The sequence below is a fragment of the Bufo gargarizans genome, unplaced genomic scaffold (genome assembly GCF_014858855.1).
Source record: "Bufo gargarizans isolate SCDJY-AF-19 unplaced genomic scaffold, ASM1485885v1 original_scaffold_1954_pilon, whole genome shotgun sequence".
Taxonomy (NCBI): Eukaryota; Metazoa; Chordata; class Amphibia; order Anura; family Bufonidae; genus Bufo; species Bufo gargarizans.
In genome coordinates, this window is record NW_025334581.1 from 67,719 (window position 1) to 86,975 (window position 19,257).

The 19,257-nt window shown below is 47.7% G+C and overlaps 1 protein-coding gene across 1 annotated transcript; it reads right to left on the bottom strand.

The window, feature by feature from the left end:
• Positions 1 to 14,597: 14,597 nt before the first annotated feature.
• On the bottom strand, positions 14,598 to 15,482 carry LOC122923811 (cyclin-dependent kinase 5 activator 1-like). Its single transcript, XM_044274657.1, has one exon. It carries the CDS (start codon positions 15,480 to 15,482, stop codon positions 14,598 to 14,600), a length of 885 nt encoding a protein of 294 aa, XP_044130592.1.
• Positions 15,483 to 19,257: the final 3,775 nt, after the last annotated feature.

Consider the following 19,257-nt stretch of genomic DNA (forward strand, 5'->3'; position numbering starts at 1 on the left):
ATCTTTGCTCTAGTCACATCCAGAGCTGCATTCACAGTTCAGCTGGATTTGCTCTCAGGCTTGCTCGGCGGCGGTGCACTGCAGGAAATGCAGTCACATTCGGTTATTAAGTGTAAAGTGCTGATTGATTTCACATAACAGCTGGAAGAATAGGGCAGCTTTGGATGTGACTGGAGTATAACCGGTGTGATTTTTACCTTTGGTGATGCCCATGTCTCTCTTCTTTCCCCAGAACACATCAGGAGCTCTCAGTGAAAGTCAGTGACTGCGTCCAGATGAACGCCGGCGGCAGACGGCGAGTGATCTCCGTGGAGAGGAGAACTGACATAGCGGAGCCGCATTTCCGCAGGGGCCGCACCGGGCTGGTGCTGCACTGGCCGAGCGTCTGATCCAGAACCGCGGAGAATTCTGCTGCTTCTACATATTTTATTACATTGCCTCTGCCCAAAGAATAAATGTTATGTGCACTGATGAGGTCTGCTCGGCATTTCACTTTTTACAGCTGCAGTTTGTGCTTCAGAGCTGGTTTGTCTTTTAGAACTGAGGCATCCATATCAGCCGTTCTGGAGGAGGACAATGTCTGGTCCCCCATCTGGACAGAAGTATAGACAGACCTTCTCTGCTCTCTCCTCCTCCTCCTCCTCTCTGCACCTCCTTCACTTACCTTATAAGGGAAGACAATCATAGGGAAGAAGCCCCACGTGACAGGATAAGAAATAAATAGTGAGTGCAGCTCTGGAGTATAATACAGGATGTAACTCAGGATCAGTAGAGGATAAGTAATGTATGTACACAGTGACTGCACCAGCAGAATAGTGAGTGCAGCTCTGGAGTATAATACAGAATGTAACTCAGGATCAGTACAGGATAAGTAATGTATGTACACAGTGACTGCACCAGCAGAATAGTGAGTGCAGCTCTGGAGTATAATACAGGATGTAACTCAGGATCAGTACAGGATAAGTAATGTATGTACACAGTGACTGCACCAGTAGAATAGTGAGTGCAGCTCTGGAGTATAATACAGGATGTAACTCAGGATCAGTACAGGATAAGTAATGTATGTACACAGTGACTGCACCAGCAGAATAGTGAGTGCAGCTCTGGAGTATAATACAGGATGTAACTCAGGATCAGTACAGGATAAGTAATGTATGTACATAGTGTCTGCACCAGCAGAATAGTGAGTGCAGCTCTGGAGTATAATACAGGATGTAACTCAGGATCAGTACAGGATAAGTAATGTATGTACACAGTGACTCCACCAGCAGAATAGTGAGTGCAGCTCTGGAGTATAATACAGGATGTAACTCAGGATCAGTACAGGATAAGTAATGTATGTACACAGTGACTCCACCAGCAGAATAGTGAGTGCAGCTCTGGAGTATAATACAGGATGTAACTCAGGATCAGTACAGGATAAGTAATGTATGTACACAGTGACTGCACCAGCAGAATAGTGAGTGCAGCTCTGGAATTTATTACTAGATGTAACCCAGGTAACGGTTCAGTGCAATGTGTGACAAAGGATGAAGCAGGAGAGGAGACTTCGATATGAGATCAAGTCTTCCCTTATTGGACCTCCATGTGCCTTGGTTTTTCTCTTTTGATGACTTGTCCAGTCCTATAGATAGGAGATGCTGTGACTAGAAATATGGGACAGTAGGGGTGGGCGATATAGGTGATATGCGATATAAATTTGTGCCACGATATGGAATTTGAGCATATCGCCGGACCGCGATATGATCGCGCTCTCTGCGCGCACCATGTTATCCTGAGCCGGCACAGAGGAGAAGGAGGGAGTCCCTCCCTCCCCACTGTGCGCGGCTGCCGCTGACCACCAATGAGAACAGAGGAGGAGGACAGTAAATCATTGAGCTTTCACGATCCCACTGAGATCGTGAAAACTCAAATCCGATGGTATATTCTAACCCCCAGCTTTCCCATGGTGAAGGGGACGCTTGCCTGGGGGTTAGAATATACAGGGCCACTCCGCTCACAGGAGTACATTTATAAACTAATCAGTAACTTTAACCTTAATCATTGCTGATCTCTTTACTGTATACCTTACTCTGTCTTAGCTCCGGTAACAGCAGGCAGTGCGGGGGGCGGAGCTCACTCACTGACGTCACGCGCCTATGCCGCCTAGTGGGAGGAGCAGGCGCGTGACGTCAGTGAGTGTGCGCCGCCCGCCCGCACTGCCTGGTGTTACCGGAGCTAAGACAGAGTAAGGTATCCAGTAAAGAGATCAGCAATGATTAAGGTTACTGATTGGCACTGATCCTTGGTACTTGGAAATGAAAATGAAAACTTAAATAAAGAATTTACAAAAAAAAAGGTTACTGATTGGTTTATAAATGTTCTCCTGTGAGCGTAGGGGAGGGGGATCTGTGGATGGCACTGTTTAGGGGAGGGGGATCAGTGGATGATACTATTTAGGGGAGGGGGATCAGTGGATGTTACTGTTTAGGGGAGGGGGATCTGTGGATGGCACTGTTTAGGGGAGGGGGATCTGTGGATGGCACTGTTTAGGGAAGAGGGATCTGTGGATGGCACTGTTTAGGGGAGGGGGATCAGTGGATGTTACTGTTTAGGGGAGGGGGATCTGTGGATGGCACTGTTTAGGGGAGGGGGATCTGTGGATGGCACTGTTTAGGGAAGGGGGATCTGTGGGTGGCACTATTTAGGGGAGGGGGATCAGTGGATGTTACTGTTTAGGGGAGGGGGATCAGTGGATGTTACTGTTTAGGGGAGGGGGATCAGTGGATGTTACTGTTTAGGGGAGGGGGATCAGTGGATGGCACTGTTTAGGGGAGGTGGATCTGTGGATGGCACTGTTTAGGGGAGGGGGATCTGTGGATGGCACTGTTTAGGGGAGGGGGATCTGTGGATGGCACTTTTTAGGGAAGGGGTATCTGTGGATGGCACTGTTTAGGGGAGGGGGATCTGTGGATGGCACTTTTTAGGGAAGGGGTATCTGTGGATGGCACTTTTTAGGGAAGGGGGATCTGTGGATGGCACTGTTTAGGGGAGGGGGATCAGTGGATGTTACTGTTTAGGGGAGGGGGATCTGTGGATGGCACTGTTTAGGGGAGGGGGATCTGTGGGTGGCACTGTTTAGGGGAGGGGGATCTGTGGATGGCACTGTTTAGGGGAGGGGGATCTGTGGGTGGCACTGTTTAGGGGAGGGGGATCTGTGGGTGGCACTGTTTAGGGGAGGGGGATCTGTGGATGGCACTGTTTAGGGGAGGGGGATCTGTGGGTGGCACTGTTTAGGGGAGGGGGATCTGTGGGTGGCACTGTTTAGGGGAGGGGGATCTGTGGGTGGCACTGTTTAGGGGAGGGGGAAGAGTGTAAAGTCCTATTCACCCTGATAGATCTCTATTAGGGTGAATATGACAAGGGTTCTATCCTTTAAGGAGGCTACTAGTTATTAAATAAAAAGTAAAAAAAAAAAAGAAGTTTAAACACCACCCCAATTTAGAAAACAATATATTGCGATATATATCGCACATGCTTAAAATTATATTGCAATATAGATTTAAGGCCATATCGCCCCCCCCCCCCCCCCCATGGGACAGCTTTACCCGCTGCATAAAATTACCCAGATTTACTAACATATCTGTGCTAAAAATCTGCCTAAAAAATTTACGCAAAATGGTGCATCTAAGTTTTCTACACTTTTTGTCTGACATGAATGACAAAGAGGTGTGGCTTAGTGTGAAGTGGGCGGGGTTTCACATGAAAAGAGGCAGGGCCTAAGATGCACCATTCTGGTGTAAAAATCTGTCTCAAAGTAAGCCAACAATAGAGTCAAAGAAAAATATCCATCCCTCGCCAGGTGTACCCCCAGCCCGAGCCCTGTGATAAACCTGGGGCAGGTGCAGACGCCCGGCTAAGCTTATGCCATCTATAGGATTAGTAAATATGGGCCCATGTGTGGACTTTATGGGCAGGTGAGGAGCGCGACAGTATGGGCGATGTCTGTCACTTCTCCCGTTCTGATGCTTAGTTCATGGTAGTAACTTCATCAGTTCTGCAGCAGAAGGTTAATCCCAGCGCTACCTGCAGTGACCTGAGTCCCAGCTGTCTTCTGAGGACGCCGCGGACTGGGAATACTCCACCGCCTCAGGCTCCACTCAAACCAAGAACAGGAGAAACAGCGCCACCCTCTGGCTTACCAATTATAGCACAGGCTACATGATGAATCTGGATGCAGGATTGTGCAGTGAAGTGACTATTACTCAACAGTCAGGCCTAAAAGAAGACAGTAAGTAGCAGAGTCTGTCAGCCTGACTGAAATACTGAAAACCTGTCCTTATCTTAATAGCTTACTACATATGGATATATACAAAAACCACTAGAGGGAGCTCAGGAGATTACTACATACAGATATATACAGCCACCACTAGAGGGAGCTCAGGAGATTACTACATACAGATGTATACAGCCACCACTAGAGGGAGCTCAGGAAATTACTACATACAAATATATACAGCCAGTACTAGAGGGAGCTCAGGTGATCACTGGATACAGATATATACAGCCACCACTAGAGGGAGCTCAGGAGATTACTACATACAGATATATACAGCAACCACTAGAGGGAGCTCAGATTACTGGATACAGATATATACAGCCACCACTAGAGGGAGCTCAGGAGATTACTACATACAGATATATACAGCTACCACTAGAGGGAGCTCAGGAGATTACTACATAAATATATATACAGCCACCACTAGAGGGAGCTCAGGAGATTACTACATACAAATATATACAGCCAGTACTAGAGGGAGCTCAGGTGATCACTGGATACAGATATATACAGCCACCACTAGAGGGAGCTCAGGAGATTACTACATACAGATATATACAGCAACCACTAGAGGGAGCTCAGATTACTGGATACAGATATATACAGCCACCACTAGAGGGAGCTCAGGAGATTACTACATACAGATATATACAGCCACCACTAGAGGGAGCTCAGGAGATTACTACATACAGATATATACAGCTACCACTAGAGGGAGCTCAGATTACTGGATACAGATATATACAGCCACCACTAGAGGGAGCTGAGGAGATTACTACATACAGATATATACAGCCACCACTAGAGGGAGCTCAGGAGATTACTACATACAGATATATACAGCCACCACTAGAGGGAGCTCAGGAGATTACTACATACAGATATATACAGCCACCACTAGAGGGAGCTCAGGAGATTACTACATACAGATATATACAGCCACCACTAGAGGGAGCTCAGGAGATTACTGCATACAGATATATACAGCCACCACTAGAGGGAGCTCAGGAGATTACTACATACAGATATATACAGCTACCACTAGAGGGAGCTCAGATTACTGGATACAGATATATACAGCCACCACTAGAGGGAGCTGAGGAGATTACTACATACAGATATATACAGCCACCACTAGAGGGAGCTCAGAAGATTACTACATACAGATATATACAGCCACCACTAGAGGGAGCTCAGGAGATTACTACATACAGATATATACAGCCACCACTAGAGGGAGCTCAGGAGATTACTACATACAAATATATACAGCCAGTACTAGAGGGAGCTCAGGTGATCACTGGATACAGATATATACAGCCACCACTAGAGGGAGCTCAGGAGATTACTACATAAATATATATACAGCCACCACTAGAGGGAGCTCAGGAGATTACTACATACAAATATATACAGCCAGTACTAGAGGGAGCTCAGGTGATCACTGGATACAGATATATACAGCCACCACTAGAGGGAGCTCAGGAGATTACTACATACAGATATATACAGCAACCACTAGAGGGAGCTCAGATTACTGGATACAGATATATACAGCCACCACTAGAGGGAGCTCAGGAGATTACTACATACAGATATATACAGCCACCACTAGAGGGAGCTCAGGAGATTACTACATACAGATATATACAGCTACCACTAGAGGGAGCTCAGATTACTGGATACAGATATATACAGCCACCACTAGAGGGAGCTGAGGAGATTACTACATACAGATATATACAGCCACCACTAGAGGGAGCTCAGAAGATTACTACATACAGATATATACAGCCACCACTAGAGGGAGCTCAGGAGATTACTACATACAGATATATACAGCCACCACTAGAGGGAGCTCAGGAGATTACTACATAAATATATATACAGCCACCACTAGAGGGAGCTCAGGAGATTACTACATACAGATATATACAGCCACCACTAGAGGGAGCTCAGGAGATTACTGCATACAGATATATACAGCCACCACTAGAGGGAGCTCAGGAGATTACTACATACAGATATATACAGCTACCACTAGAGGGAGCTCAGATTACTGGATACAGATATATACAGCCACCACTAGAGGGATCTGAGGAGATTACTACATACAGATATATACAGCCACCACTAGAGGGAGCTCAGAAGATTACTACATACAGATATATACAGCCACCACTAGAGGGAGCTCAGGAGATTACTACATACAGATATATACAGCCACCACTAGAGGGAGCTCAGGAGATTACTACATACAGATATATACAGTACAGACCAAAAGTTTGGACACACCTTCTCATTCAAAGAATTTTCTTTATTTTCATGACTATGAAAATTGTAGATTCACCCTGAAGGCATCAAAACTATGAATTAACACATGTGGAATTATATACATAACAAAAAAGTGTGAAACAACTGAAAATATGTCATATTCTAGGTTCTTCAAAGTAGCCACCTTTTGCTTTGATTACTGCTTTGCACACTCTTGGCATTCTCTTGATGAGCTTCAAGAGGTAGTCACCTGAAATGGTCTTCACTTCACAGCTGTGCCCTGTCAGGTTTAATAAGTGGGATTTCTTGCCTTATAAATGGGGTTGGGACCATCAGTTGCGTTGAGGAGAAGTCAGGTGGATATACAGCTGATAGTCCTACTGAATAGACTGTTAGAATTTGTATTATGGCAAGAAAAAAGCAGCTAAGTAAAGAAAAACGAGTGGCCATCATTACTTTAAGAAATGAAGGTCAGTCAGTCCGAAAAATTGGGAAAACTTTGAAAGTAAGGGCTATTTGACCATGAAGGAGAGTGATGGGGTGCTGCGCCAGATGACCTGGCCTCCACAGTCACCGGACCTGAACCCAATCGAGATGCTTTGGGGTGAGCTGGACCGCAGAGTGAAGGCAAAAGGGCCAACAAGTGCTAAGCATCTCTGGGAACTCCTTCAAGACTGTTGGAAGACCATTTCAGGTGACTACCTCTTGAAGCTCATCAAGAGAATGCCAAGAGTGTGCAAAGCAGTAATCAAAGCAAAAGGTGGCTACTTTGAAGAACCTAGAATATGACATATTTTCAGTTGTTTCACACTTGTTTGTTATGTATATAATTCCACATGTGTTAATTCATAGTTTTGATGCCTTCATAGTCATGAAAATAAAGAAAACTCTTTGAATGAGAAGGTGTGTCCAAACTTTTGGTCTGTACTGTACATCCACCTCTAGAGGGAGCTGAGGAGATTACTACATACAAATATATACAGCCACCACTAGAGGGAGCTCAGTAGATTACTACATACAGATATATACAGCCACCACTAGAGGGAGCTCAGGAGATTACTGGATACAGATATATACAGCCACCACTAGAGGGAGCTTAGGAGATTACTACATACAGATATATACAGCCACCACTAGAGGGAGCTCAGGAGATTACTACATACAGATATATACAGCCACCACTACAGGGAGCTCAGGAGATTACTACATACAGATATATACAGCCACCACTAGAGGGAGCTCAGGAAATTACTGGATACAGATATATACAGTCACCACTAGAGGGAGCTCAGGAGATTACTACATACAGGTATATACAGCCACCACTAGAGGGAGCTCAGGAGATTACTACATACAGGTATATACAGCCACCACTAGAGGGAGCTCAGGAGATTACTACATACAGATATATACAGCCACCACTAGAGGGAGCTCAGGAGATTACTACATACAGGTATATACAGCCACCACTAGAGGGAGCTCAGGAGATTACTACATACAGATATATACAGCCACCACTAGAGGGAGCTCAGGAGATTACTACATACAGGTATATACAGCCACCACAAGAGGGAGCTCAGGAGATTACTACATACAGATATATACAGCCACCACTAGAGGGAGCTCAGGAGATTACTACATACAGATATATACAGCCACCACTAGAGGGAGCTCAGGAGATTACTACATACAGATATATACAGCCACCACTAGAGGGAGCTCAGGAGATTACTACATACAGGTATATACAGCCACCACTAGAGGGAGCTCAGGAGATTACTACATACAGATATATACAGCCACCACTAGAGGGAGCTCAGGAGATTACTACATACAGGTATATACAGCCACCACTAGAGGGAGCTCAGGAGATTACTGCGTACACAGTATATATAACCACCACTAGAGGGAGCTCAGGAGACTACAGAATACAGATACATATAGGTCAGGAGCACTGGAGCTCCCCCTAGTGGTGACTGCAGGTCGTTGTTGAATAGTATTATTTGCCTCTATGGAAGGGGAGTTAGATGCCTATAAAGTTATATTATGAAGTCAGCAGAGGTATGATGATTCATGACAGCAGGTATATTGCTGTATTCCACCCCTTACACAACGGGGATAATGGGCCTGACTGTAAGGATGTCCACTGCAGAAAATAGAGCCTCCTCCCATTGTCTCCCCCTGACCTCAGTCCCACAAAAGCCACGTCATGTTTCTCGAGCTGCCCCCCCCCCCCCTTCCTACATAAGGAGTACTACCCCAAAAGTCACTTTATAGACGATGACTTTGGGTTTACCGTGAGGGATGAGGAGTCACTTGTCACAATGTATCAGCGCAGGTAAGGGCGGTCAGCTTGGAACCTAGTGCTGACCGCTTACACTGATACATTGTAACAACTGACCAGCTCCATCACCAGAACATCTGATTAAACAGAGAATGTTTCCATTTACTAACAGAAAGTTACATAATGTTTCATTAAGCAATGCTGACGCCTCCCAGAAAGGACCCCCAAATCTGTAAGGTTCATTTATAGATGTGGGGGTTCAGTTTCTGAGAATTGAGTTTCACACTTGCGGTACGCTGCGGTTTTTGTCCGGCCGCCCCCATTATAGTCAATGGGAGTGGACTTCCGGCGGCACGGTGGACTTCCGGCGGCACAGATCCGGCAGGCTATTCCCTCGCCGGAAAAGGCTACTACCACAAGTGTGAAAGTAGCCTAAATGTTCAGACTATGGGTCAGGAAAGCTGTGAAGAATAGGAACAATCTGTACGAAAGACTGTACAAATCCTTTACTGCACTCATCCTGGATTACATCATACTTTATACTCCAATCACATCCAGAGCTGCGTTCACAATTCTGCTTTGAGTCACTTGCAATGTTTCCCCCCCTCCCCCCACAATGCTCTGCACTCTGGTCAGTGGAGACCAGCGAGTTCATAAAATGCTGCTTTGGATGTGACTGGAGACTTGATGCAGCTAAAGAACAGTCCAGGCTGGGCCAATGTGTCACCATCCATGAAAGTATGAAGTGTTTCCACCTAAATTCAAACAAAAAATATAATTTCCATACATTTTTTAAAAACATCCATGTGCTGCGGAGTAAGGAGACGGAATCGAAATCCATTTTTTAGCATTTTATTGAAAAGTGCCAATACTGTCCCATCAGTAAGAGGGTGCGAGCGCCCTGCCCCCGCGGGGTCCACGGTACCTGCAGCACCCAGCCTCCATCCAGCAACCACACATCCCGCACAGACAAGACAAACCTACAAATATCCGCTTAATTCCCCCTCCCCCCCTTCTCAAAAATGTCCCCGTCTCATCGCTCTCCACCCAGCTCCATCCTGACAGACATGTACGCATCCTACGCCGGCCGCCATATTGTGTGTCCAGTCTACTTCCTGAGGTGAAGCTTAAGGTGAACATTTTTGGAGCCAGAGGTCCTCGTCCCACAATCCAAGGCCCATATCTCCCCCGACTCCTCTGAAGCTGCGACGAGGCTCCTGCTCCTCAAGTCAAGAAGAAAACAAAAATTTCCAGTGTCAGCACATAGAAAAAAGTCTCTACAAACAAAAAAAGCGTCGTCCATAGAAACACAAAGTCACTGCCAGAAGCTGACTTTTTTTTTTTTCTTCACATTTTTTGATTTTTATTTTTCCGTTCCCTTATAAATTAAATAATTTACAAATCATGGGGGAAAAAAAATCAGCAAACACTGAATTCATGCAGCACACACACCGAGACATGAAATATATCATCACCGCCTCTACTATATACAGTACAGCGCCACGCCCCACCTCCATGTTGTAGGGCGTTCATCCAGTGTGTTCCCGTAGTAAGTGCTGGGTCGTACCAACTCACATTGAAGAAGTTCTATTATATTCGCAACGTGATCGTGAGTGGAGAGCAGCGGATTCCGTCCATTGGCCAAGGTTGGAGGATTTTTAGTCATCTACAACCATCCGCTGAGCTTTACTTTTGAGATTCGTATACATATCGACACGCCCCCAAGGGATAATTGCCCCGCCCACGAGGAGCCAACTTTTATTGGCGAAACTCAGAAAAGTTCTCTAGACTTGGGGTGGGGGGGACAATATCAGAATAATTTCTGTGATCATTTTAGTATTGAGTGAAACTTTTTATATGAAAAGATTAAACCAAACTTGTTATGTAGATATCCCAACATTCGGCTCATAAACGCATCTCGCAACATCTAAACATTTGCATCAATAGATTGATCAGCTCATCTCTCTAACTTATCGGTGGTCACCCCATACTAGTGGTAGTAAAACAAGGCTGCTTTACTCCAGAAACAGCGCCACCCCAGCCCACAGGTTGTGTGTGGTACTGCAGCTCTGCCCCCCAACTCACAACCTTAATATTGTAATATATTTCTCTAAAAATATATAAATTCTCAATTTTTCCAAATCTCAGTTTGCTGCATATTGCGCAGTTATGACTCCAGCCACACGTGGGAGTATCTTTCCCCCACCCCCCTTTTCTTTTGGTAGGGCCCTCAGTAAACCTGAAACCTGCCTGCGACCTCAGTCATTTGCAGTAATGGAGGAACAGTAATATGCCAATACTGGTCATACTGGGGGAATGCAGCAACAGCCCGGACACCAGGAATCTGCTGATCTGATGCGTATGGGGTGTGCAGGGGAAACATGCCTGATCCAGCGGGAGACGAGCACCCGCCATAGGTGTCACATCAGTTACCATATAACATGTGAAATCCGGGCCCCAGGACAAGTCGGTCTGTGCTCTGATCTGCCCACATCTCCCATTATTACCAGTCACTCCTGACACCCCTAGAGGTAGGTGGGTTCCCCCGAGGATGATGCACGGCTGTCAGCGCTGCCTGTAAGGGGGAGCTCAGACATTGCAACTACGACCAGTCATTCCAGCGCCACCTAAAACATACTGGACCCATGGTCCTCCACCTGTAGCTGTTCAGATAGTGGAGAACTATAACTCCCAGCATGTTGAGAATTATAATTCCCCAAAGTCAGGGGGGCTACGGGTCGCAGACCATGGGATCATCCATGGATTCTAATCGAAGCTCTACACCAGTGGTCAGCAACCTCTGGCGCTCCAGCTGCAGCTGCGAGAGTACAACTCCCAGCATGCTCCATTCACTCAGGGTGGGTTCGCACTCGCGTTATTGGTTCCGTTTGTAACGGAATATAACGGAATTCCCGGACAGAATGCAAAACGGAAGCCTTTAAGAGGCCTTCCGTTTTCATCCGTCATAATAGAAGTCTATGGGAAAGCATAACGGTTCCGTCTAGTTTCCGTTAAGCCTCATTCACAAATCCGTGAGAAGGCGGTCAGTGATGCATCCGTGAAGCTGTCCGTGTGTCATCCGTGTTTCACTGACACTGAACAGCTGAAAAATTATTTTCAAAACATCTCTTCCTAATGATCCGTGAAACACGGATGCAACATGGATGTGTTTTCACAGACCCGTATACTATAATGGGCGTGATGGATTCCGTTAACACGGCCAAAATAGAGCATGCATCCGTGCTAAAACACGGACCCACGGACCACGCTAATACACTGATGTGTGAATACGCACATTAATATGAATGGTGGCGTGTGCTGTCGACAGGAAACCAGACGCATCCGTTATGCTGCCCATAGACTTCTATTATGACGGATCAAAACAGAAGGCCTCTTAAAGGCTTCCGTTTTGCATTCCGTCCGGGAATTCCGTTACAAACGGAACCTATAGCAGAACGCCCTAACGCAAGTGCGAAACCGCCCTCACATGGAAGTTCTGAAAACAACGGAGCAAGTGTGCATGCTGGGAGTTGCAGTTTCACAACAGCTGGACTGCCGGAGGTTGCCGATCGCTGCTCTATACTAACATAATATGCGGGAGGATCCTCTCCCCCGCTGCCAGCGAACCCCGAAGTCACCCCCCAAACAGCCATGCTGGAATTTGTAGTCCCATCATAGAGATGAGTAACATGATGATCGGTGCGGATGCTCGTGTGGCAAATAATAATAAGTATCTGTTGGCGGTTGGCACCACGTCATTCATCTCTGGAGAATACAAATTCAGATGGTAACGCTGACATGTAGGGAGCAGCATGGCTGCCACCATTCACCATCTAACTGAACCTACGCCAATATGGCTGCCTGCAGGCAGGGAGTAAATCAGGCTCCCCAGCCGCCCCCCAGCGCGCGACGCTCGGCCCTGCGATGGAGCAATGCTCTAGAAATGCTGTTTTTGTTCTTTTCTGCTCGGGCTGCAGACACAGGCGGAGATGTAGGTCACCCCTCCACCGCAGAGAATGGCCGGGGGGCACAATTAGCACCCAGCTCCGTCCTATCTCAGTGCACAGGGACCACGTGACATCCCACAAACACTGACATATCAACACACATGTGCAGGAACATCAGCCGCGCAGCGCGCCCCGAATGTCCAGGAGCCCGGGCATAAATAAATCAATTCTCCTTTAAATGCCCCTTACGTGAATCTGTGGCCGTGAGGCATACAACAATCCCACCCATTAATTTAATGGTGATATAACAGAGGCATGAGGTACACAGTGCCTCATGCATCAAAATACTGGATTAGCCTACCTAAAGTATTCAGTGAAAAGCAACAAGCAGCCCCCCCCCCCCCATTACCTACAAAAGATGACAAACTGCATAAAATCTGATGCTGCAATGTTACGCTATCACATCTAATGTGCATAGGTGGAGGGGGGGGCACTGCGGCATTGCTGGGGAGACCGCCGCACCCCATCATCAGATCCAAGCATAGCCTAGAAACATAACACTGTATCCATAACACTGTAAAAAAAAATATCACCCCTCCCCATTGTGTGCAACAATGTATCAAATAAACTGCAACATGTACAGACTCCATGTTACATGTATGCAGAACCCCATGTAAACAGTGTGATCCATGACTAGCCCCGCGCAGACCTCAAATTTTTTTTTTTTAATCAGGGGTCAGCTCTGTGAAACGCAGCAAAAACCTCAAAGGAAGGAGATGTCATGGACTCGAAACGCATCATTAACTTAAAACCAGATCAGTGGGTTAATGCTAAATGACTAGGACTAATCCTGAAGATCAGTCAACAGCAACTGAGCCCGAGGTGCTAGATATTAGGGGTCACCCTGATCTTACGAGACCCCCCCTCCCCAAAAATAAAATCACAAGCATTCACCGCTACAATCATGGCTGTCCCTGTGATGTTCTACTATGACTGATAGTCGTCTGGCACAATATTGTAAATCTCTACAAAATAAGTGAACCCCCGAGTCCTGGAAATAAATCAATGACAAAGTGATCGGGGCCATGACTACGAGACAACATCATGGCCAAGTGGTCAACATAAGCTAAAACCACCAGCAAAATTCTATTAGTCTCAGATAGTGAAGTTTTTGGAGAAATATTGAGAAGGTTTCCACATGAGCTGCAAACTATGACAACAGAAAGCTACGTCAGACCCATCAAAAGTGTCACATTTATGGAGGGATTCACAAGAGGGCGGCACCGTCCACCATTACCTATCTCCAGAACATGGACCCATCAGCCATAAGAGGCCAGGCCTACTTATATCACTGCAAATATACATCCAGGAAGCACCCTCGAGGGATGGTGGAGAGGGCAGAAAGGTGGAATCCATTGAGCGTCTCTTCTTCTTCATGGATTGTACGTAATTGTAAGAGAGGCAAGAGTCTGGTGATTGCTTTGGGATGAGCGTGAGCATCCGCTGCCCATGTGTACGTGTGAGGAAAAGCAACGCATCGGTTCTTGAAAGGGACAAGAGGTGATGTGAGTGCGAGGCACTTGTTGGCCTAAAAAGAAAGATGCACGTTGGTCAGTAGTCTCGCTGCCTCGAATTTGCCACCACCCCTCAACGTACACAGTGCACAAAAGGGTGAATGTGGTCCCATTTTGTCTTTTAGATTATTTTTTTTTTTGGCTACTGGATCGTTGTTGTTGGCCAGTTATGGTAGATTTCAGTCCTGACCCTTGGACAGTCACCGATCGAGTACTCTAGAGAATTCGTCACGATTGCCCTCGTTTTTTAGGTCAGCGAACACCTGGGTGAAATAGTGTGGGTCAGCATTAATTCTCAACATCTTGGCACTCATGGCATCAATGATGCAAAGACACCGGTCCCAGAAGGCATCTTTGCCCGCTTCCACCAAGAAAGGCTTGAGGGGGTAGGAGATCTCATTGCCCATGTAAGAGTAGGATAGATACAGGCAGGTCAAGAGAGTAGCTTGCAAGTCATGCTCTGTGGCCACAGAGTCCCCATCAATGACATCCCTGCAGAGCAAGTAGACAAAAACCACGTTGGCCGGGGTGACAAAGGCCTGGTCTTGCCATCCCTGGAGAAGCAAGGAGCGGTCCACGCTACGTAGCCATAGGATAGGGTCTGTAGGGGACAAGTGTTTCAGTCGGTAGCATCTCCTGCAGAGGAATTCTCCAAGGCATTTCAGTAGTTCCCCAGTGGAGGCTTGGACTATGACCCTCTTTGGAGAACCGCCACCACCGGTGGTGCTGGAGACCTTCTTGATGGAAGATATCTGCTTGGAGCTAAGAGGTGCCAGAGGTTGACTGTCATAGGTGGCGAGATTGGCACAGGACAAAGATTTTTTCACATTCTCATGGTTTAAATGGGCAACATCCTTCTGGTAATTGCTGTTAGCCGTTCCCTTTCTGGACGTCTTCTTCCTGGTGGTGGCCACCAGCCTCTTCCAGGTAAGAGCGGGGATGAACATGGAGTGTCGTTTCAGTGTCTTGTCTGGCTTCTGCCCGCTGCTCTTGCTGACGCTTGTATAATGTGCAAGGGATCCTGAGCCGTCATCGTACAGGCTGGCTTTCCGAGAGCCTGGTGACAGGGACAAGACAGTGCCCATGCTGGCAGAGATCTTCACAAGCGAGACGAGGGCGGGGAGAAGGCCAAGGAGCCTCTGAGGAGCACGACAAACCCAATAATTTCCAATCCGCTAGAGGCTGATAAATTGCATCAGGCTGAGGAATGAGATTGACAGGTCTTTGTTGCCTGCATTGCAGGACACAGGCAGTATTGCCCCCTAATGGGCACCAATGGGGGGGGGGGGGGGGGGCAGGTAGCTCTAAATAATGGGGAGTCAGTCTGTATTTTGGGCTCTGCAGTCAGTTGTTGTCTTGGCCCTCAGAAATCCATTCAAATGAAGCTCTTCCTCTGCAGGGTCTTCTGAAGGTGGATGAGGAAGGGTCTCGGAGGAGGACTCCTTCATTCAGATGCTGCTCCCGCCGTCCGGCTCCGTGGTCTTCCTGCAATCCCCCCTTTTTTTTTCTGAGATGTGCACTGCAGATAGGAGGGGGCAGATGTTACCAGGGATATGGAGGGACGTGGCTGGAGATTGGCTCTCGCACACCGTCAATAACACCTTCTATCGATTCGTCCTTGTTTTGCTGCCACGATCTGGGTGTTTATCCGGATTGCAGATGACTGATGATGGGAGTGATAGTCAATGTTAAGTCAGCGTTTAGAATCAATCAGAGGTCGCTCTTAGACAAAGGCGGGTGAGGAGCTTCGGTCCATGCAGAAGAGGTTTTCTCATGCAGAAAGGGTTAACCCACCGGCTTTGTCAGATGGGAAGGGGGTGGGGGGGAGGATGACTCCAGCCGTCTGGTGCTTTTTCCTTCAGGATGGGGGCAGATTTTCTAGGAGGGTGAGATGTTTATCACCTCTTGCCCCTGGGAAGATGCCCTCCAAGCCCCTGCGCTGTCAGTGTATGGTGGAGAGCCCCCCAGCCGTGCCGCATTGGTGAGGGGGCTGGCAGTGTTCAGTATCGGATGGGAGACAGGAGATACTGAGAGGAGAGGGCTGATCCTGCTTCCGAGCTCACAGACATCTCTGATCCAACCAGCTCCGCTCTTCCAGGGGGAATGAAGCTCAGGCATTATGATTTGTTCTCTGCTCCCCCCCCCCCCCCTCAATCTCTGGCTGCACATCCATGTGTTGTAGCGCCACTTGGTGGACATCTAGAGATCTGCTCCTCTTTGTTCCTGGAACAGCTGTATGCCCATCCATTGTCATGTCACTGCCTCACACATGTATATTACCCATGACACATGTGGCTCCGCCGCCGCTCTCAGGGCACCACGTAGGGAATGCCGACACTTACCCTGCAAACTGCCTCATTTAAAGGGACAGTCCAGTTTTATGAAATTTTCAGATTTCGGATTTTTATTCGGTTTTTCAGTACAAATCAGTACAACAATCAATGAGATGCTGTTCAAACATTACATTGAATATTAAAGAAAGCATTCCGCGATAATCAACAATCAATATTGTTACCAGTCAAAAGGACAACGTGATCCATAGGAAAATAGTAAACAACTAAGAAACAGCACCAGTAAGGCTCCATTCACAGGTCCGCATTTGTGCGGAACGGGTGCGGACCCATTTATTCTCTATGGGGACTGAATGGATGCGGACAGCACACAGTGTGCTCTCCATATCCGCATTTCCAGAGTGCGCCGCCGATCTTCCGGTCTGCGGCTCCGGAAAAAAATAGAACATGTCCTATTCTTGTCCGCAATTGCGTGGTCTATGGGGGGTCTGGCGGTCTGACTGGGGGGTCTGAAGGTCTGACTGGGGGTCTGGAGTGGTCTAATGGGGGGTCTGGAGGTCTGACTGGGGGGGGTCAGGAGGTCTGACTGGGGGGGGGGTCAGGAGGTCTGACTGGGGGGTCAGGAGGTCTGACTGGGGGTCTGGAGTGGTCTAATGGGGGGTCTGGAGGTCTGACTGGGGGGGTCAGGAGGTCTGACTGGGGGGTCAGGAGATCTGACTAGGGGTCTGGAGTGGTCTAATGGGGGTCTGGAGGTCTGACTGGGGGGGGTCAGGAGGTCTGACTGGGGGTCTGGAGTGGTCTAATGGGGGGTCTGGAGGTCTGACTGGGGGGGTCAGGAGGTCTGACTGGGGGGGTCAGGAGGTCTGACTGTGGGTCTGGAGTGGTCTAATGGGGGGGGGGGGTCTAGAGGTCTGACTGGGGTCTGACTGGGGGGGGGTCAGTAGGTCTGACCGGTCGGTCTGGAGGTCTGACTGAGGGGTCTGGAGAGGTCTAATGGGGGTCTGGAGGTGAAAAGAGGGTCTGATTGGGGGTCTAGAGGTCTAATAGGGGTCAGATATGGGGGTCTGAAGGTCTAGTGGGATTTGGAGGTCTAATGTTGTCTGACTCGGGGGTCTGACTGTGGGGTATGGAAGTCTGACTGGGGGTCTGGAGGTCTGACTGGGGGTCAGATATGGGGGTCTGGAGGTCTAGTGGGATTTGGAGGTCTAATGGGGGTCTGGAGATCTGATATGGGGGTCTGGTCTGAGGTCTGATATGTGGGTCTGCAAGTCTGACTGGGGGGTCTGGAGAGGTCTAATGGGGGTCTGGAGGTCTAATGGGGGTCAGATATGGGGGTCTGATATTGGGTCCAGGTCTTACATGGAGGTCTAATGGGGGTCTGGAGGTCTGATATGGGGGTCTGGAGGTCTAATGGGGGTCTTATCTGAGGTCTGATATTGGGTCGGGGTCTTACATGGAGGTCTAATGGGAGTCTGATCTGAGGTTTAAAACTGGGGTCTTATATGGGGTCTGACATAGAGGTCTAAAGTGGGGTTTGATCTGAGATGGGGGGCTCTCATTTAGGGTTTTATATAGGGGTCTGATCTGAAAGGAAGGGGAGGTTGTACTAGCGCACAATATAAAGGGGTGTTTTTGTACTGATGCACTATCTGTGTGGAACCAGTATTTTCAGGGGGAAGGTTTCTGCAGGAAAGTATTGGGGAGCACAGTGGGCACAGTATTGGGGGTGGTGAGAAGGTGGGAGGAGGATGGAAAAGTAAGATGTCTGTTAAACTCTGCAGAGACGAGGCGCGGCTGAAAGAAGTCACCATGGCGGTCTGATCTAAGAGGAAAGGCCTCTTTCACACGGGCGTTGCGGGAAAAGGTGCGGGTGCGTTGCGGGAACATGCATGATTTTTCCGCGCGAGTGCAAAACATTGTAATGCGTTTTGCACGCGCGTGAGAAAAATCAACATGTTTGGTACCCAAACCCGAACTTGGGATCGGTGTTCTGTAGATTGTATTATTTTCCCTTATAACACGGTTTTAAGGGAAAATAATTGCATTCTTAATACAGAATGCATAGTACAATAGGGCTGGAGGGGTTAAAAATAAATAAAAAATTATTTAACTCACCTTAATCCACTTAATCGCGCAGCCGGCATCTCTTCTGTCTTACGTGCTGTGCAGGAAAAGGACCTGTGGTGACGTCACTCCGGTCATCACATGGTCCGTCACATGTCCTTTTACCTTACTTACAGAAGGTCAAAGACTTCCTTCCAGAAGGGACGTATGGTAGGACAATTCCACCTCATCTGCGATGGTGTTCCCCTCTCTCCACATCCCCGCCAGCACTATGGGCTGTATGTAGGATTAATGTGTGCTATACGGGCCAGGGTTAGATACCAACGAAGCTCGCATGGTTCATGCAATCGGAGGCTCATATTGCTTTCTCCTTCTTTACTTTCCACCAATAGCAGCAAAGAAGAAATTTACATAATCATAACAATAAAGGCCCCTCCCCTCTCAGATCCTATAATAAGCAGTGTCCTCTTCAGTATCTTCCTCTTTCTTTGCTGCTCCACCAAAG

Excerpts from the sequence above, each read along its gene's own strand:
- LOC122923811 (XM_044274657.1), bottom strand. The coding sequence starts at position 15,482 with ATGGGCACTGTCTTGTCCCTGTCACCAGGCTCTCGGAAAGCCAGCCTG.